Source organism: Antrostomus carolinensis, unplaced genomic scaffold, assembly GCF_000700745.2.
Source record: "Antrostomus carolinensis isolate BGI_N321 unplaced genomic scaffold, ASM70074v2 scaffold44321, whole genome shotgun sequence".
NCBI classification, from domain to species: domain Eukaryota; kingdom Metazoa; phylum Chordata; class Aves; order Caprimulgiformes; family Caprimulgidae; genus Antrostomus; species Antrostomus carolinensis.
The window spans coordinates 2610-5069 of record NW_010292811.1 but is presented as its reverse complement, the minus strand read 5'-3'; the positions used below and the strand labels follow the sequence as shown (position 1 = coordinate 5069).

General features: G+C 57.6%; 1 protein-coding gene across 1 annotated transcript; it reads right to left on the bottom strand.

Annotated features, from left to right (window-relative positions):
• Positions 1 to 830: 830 nt before the first annotated feature.
• LOC104532012 (hepatocyte nuclear factor 1-beta-like) lies at positions 831 to 2106 on the bottom strand (the record flags this gene model as incomplete). Its single annotated transcript, XM_010177090.1, has 3 exons — positions 831 to 949; positions 1637 to 1828; positions 1974 to 2106. Coding segments are annotated over 3 exons (444 nt in total), but the record flags the coding sequence as incomplete, so codon positions are not given.
• Between the last annotated feature and the right edge of the window lie 354 nt (positions 2107 to 2460).

Genomic DNA, 2460 nt, shown 5'->3' with positions numbered 1-2460 from the left:
CACTACAAAGCGTGGGAGCCTGAGCTGGGGGTGGTGGCATTCATCACCCCTTCCCAGGGACCCCAACCCCCCCCCCAACCCGGGCAGCCCCTCTCCCAACCTCTCCTCTTCCTTTGCCCCCGCCGGGCACTCACGGGGGGTCTCACAGCAATCCCACACTGTATTTACTCTGTGGTCATTGCAGACATTTTTTTCCTCTCCCCTGTCAAACCTCAGTAAGAAAGTTTATCTGAATGCAAGTTCAAGGCTCTCTCTTATTTATCTAACAATCAATAAGGGCCACATATTTCCCACAGTCCCCAGAGCTGGCTTTTAGAAAGGGACCATTGTCTGAGGAAGGCCCCGTACACCTGATTTGAACCAGGATAAGTCCCGCCTGACACCTGCACTGGGCAGATGATAAAGGTTTATGGGCTGAAGGGAGGTCAGGGCACACCAGAGCCCAGCTCCTCCACTTGACTCCAACCAGGACACAAAGGCAGCAGAGCCTGCTTGGTCCTGATCTTCTCAGCCCGATTTGAACCCCAGTAGGATGCTCCCACTCTGATGAAGTTGTCCCAGGGATGAGCATGGCCTGGCTGGTACCACCAGGACTTAGACAAGTCCTCAGCCAGCACAGCCAGACCGTCACCCAAATCCCCATCGCATTTGCAATCTGCAATCAGGTTTTTTGGTGTCTGTGAAGGGGCTGGGACAGGGTTCTCAGCACCCTGAAGCTCGTCCTCAGCTCCCCACGTGGGCACAGCACAGGCAGCAGGATGGGGTCTCTGCTACACCCTCCTCCAGCCCCATCTCCAGGGGAGAAACAGCCCCTTGGCCACGTCTGTTACCTGCTTACTGGAAGACATGTTGGTCAGCGTGCTGATGCTGCTGGTATCCGTCACCACCATCGCCGAGGGGAAGCGGGAGGTGTGGGAATACTGGGGAGGCTCCTGTTTGTGTGCATACACTGCGGAGAGGAGGGAGACAAGCAGCTGTCACTGAAAAGCCACCCCCAGCCCTCATGCTGGAGCAGAGCAGCCAAGTGCTGCGGTGGGGCAGGTCACAGGGGTGCTGGGTGGGAATGAGCATCACAGAGACATGAGTGAGATAAAACAAGCCACGGAAAGAAACCACCTCTAAGCTGATTTCTCAGCTACCAGCTCACCCGGAGAAATCAGTGGGGACTAAGGGCTGAACCAGACACCAGTAGCTCTGCAGAGACCAGTGCTGGAGCAATAACGGGGCCAGGATGATGGATGAGCCTGAGGGGTGAAGCTGGATCCCTTTGGGGCACAGCAGGGAAGCGTTTGCAGGGATCGCAACAGACCCAGCTGCCTCCTTTGGCACAGCACGTGTTTTAGCAATAAGAACATGGAAGGAAAAATAAAAGTTTGTACCAAATGCTGGTGGGGGGGCTGCACCCCACCCACAGGGCACCAGCGGAGCGGTACGGGAGATGTGACACGGCGGGTGGCACGGGAGGAACACAGGATGGGGTGGGATGTGGCCATCCCACATCGCCACGCACCCCGCTCACAGCCCCGTGCTGGATGGTACCCGCGGGAAAGAGGTGGCAGGCAAAGGTGGGAGCTTATTTTCCATCTAAACTCATTTTCTGGTCCCTTCCCTTCATAGCTCCCACCCAGACCCTTACTGTGTGAGTTCTGCAGCTGAGTCACGGTGGCCATAAAAGGCTGCTGTGTCATATGGCTGGGCGACTGCTGCATCAGCGGCTGCTGGTGCGGGCTGTGGAGCTGCTGGGAGAACTGGACCGGCTGTAGAGCTGCCAAGCTGCCGGCAACGCTGTTGATAACAGGTACACTCTGCGCCTGCGAGGTGTTCAGACCTGGGATGAGGGAGAGAGCAGAATGGGGACATCAGTGCCAGTGTGAGCGGGCAAGGTGTCCTCCTCCCTGTCACAGGAAGGGGGGTCCATATGGGGCACAGAGGTGAGCTTGGGGTGCGGAGGTGAGCTCGGGGCGCGCGCTTACTCTGTGCGATGGCCATGACTCCCGAGAGCGGCGTCATGATGAGGTTCTGGGACTGCTGTGGGTTGTGATGGGACAAGCTGTGGATGTTGGTCAGGGTGCTCACAGGGGGCAGTCCACCCCCCGAAACGGAGATCTGCCAAAGAACAAGGCAGGACAGTCACCATCAGAGACATAACCAAGCCTCCCGCATGCTTCACAGGGGAGATCTGTTGGGGATCAGCAAAACCCCCATCCCGAGAGGTGAGCTCCCACCGCCCCGGGCTGCAGACCCCGCTGGGACCCCTGAACGTCGGGTTAATACACAGCGAAGCAGCAGCCATGCAGGATTTTGCTGGCAGTGGCTTCCAGCTCCACCGGAGCACGGCACCAGGACACAGCACATCCCAAACCTTTGCCATTTTGTCCCCCACGTCCAAGCTCCTGCTGTCAGGGACTCTCAATGCTCATTAACTTCTACCCGTCACGGTTGTAGAGGAAAAGTGGAAAT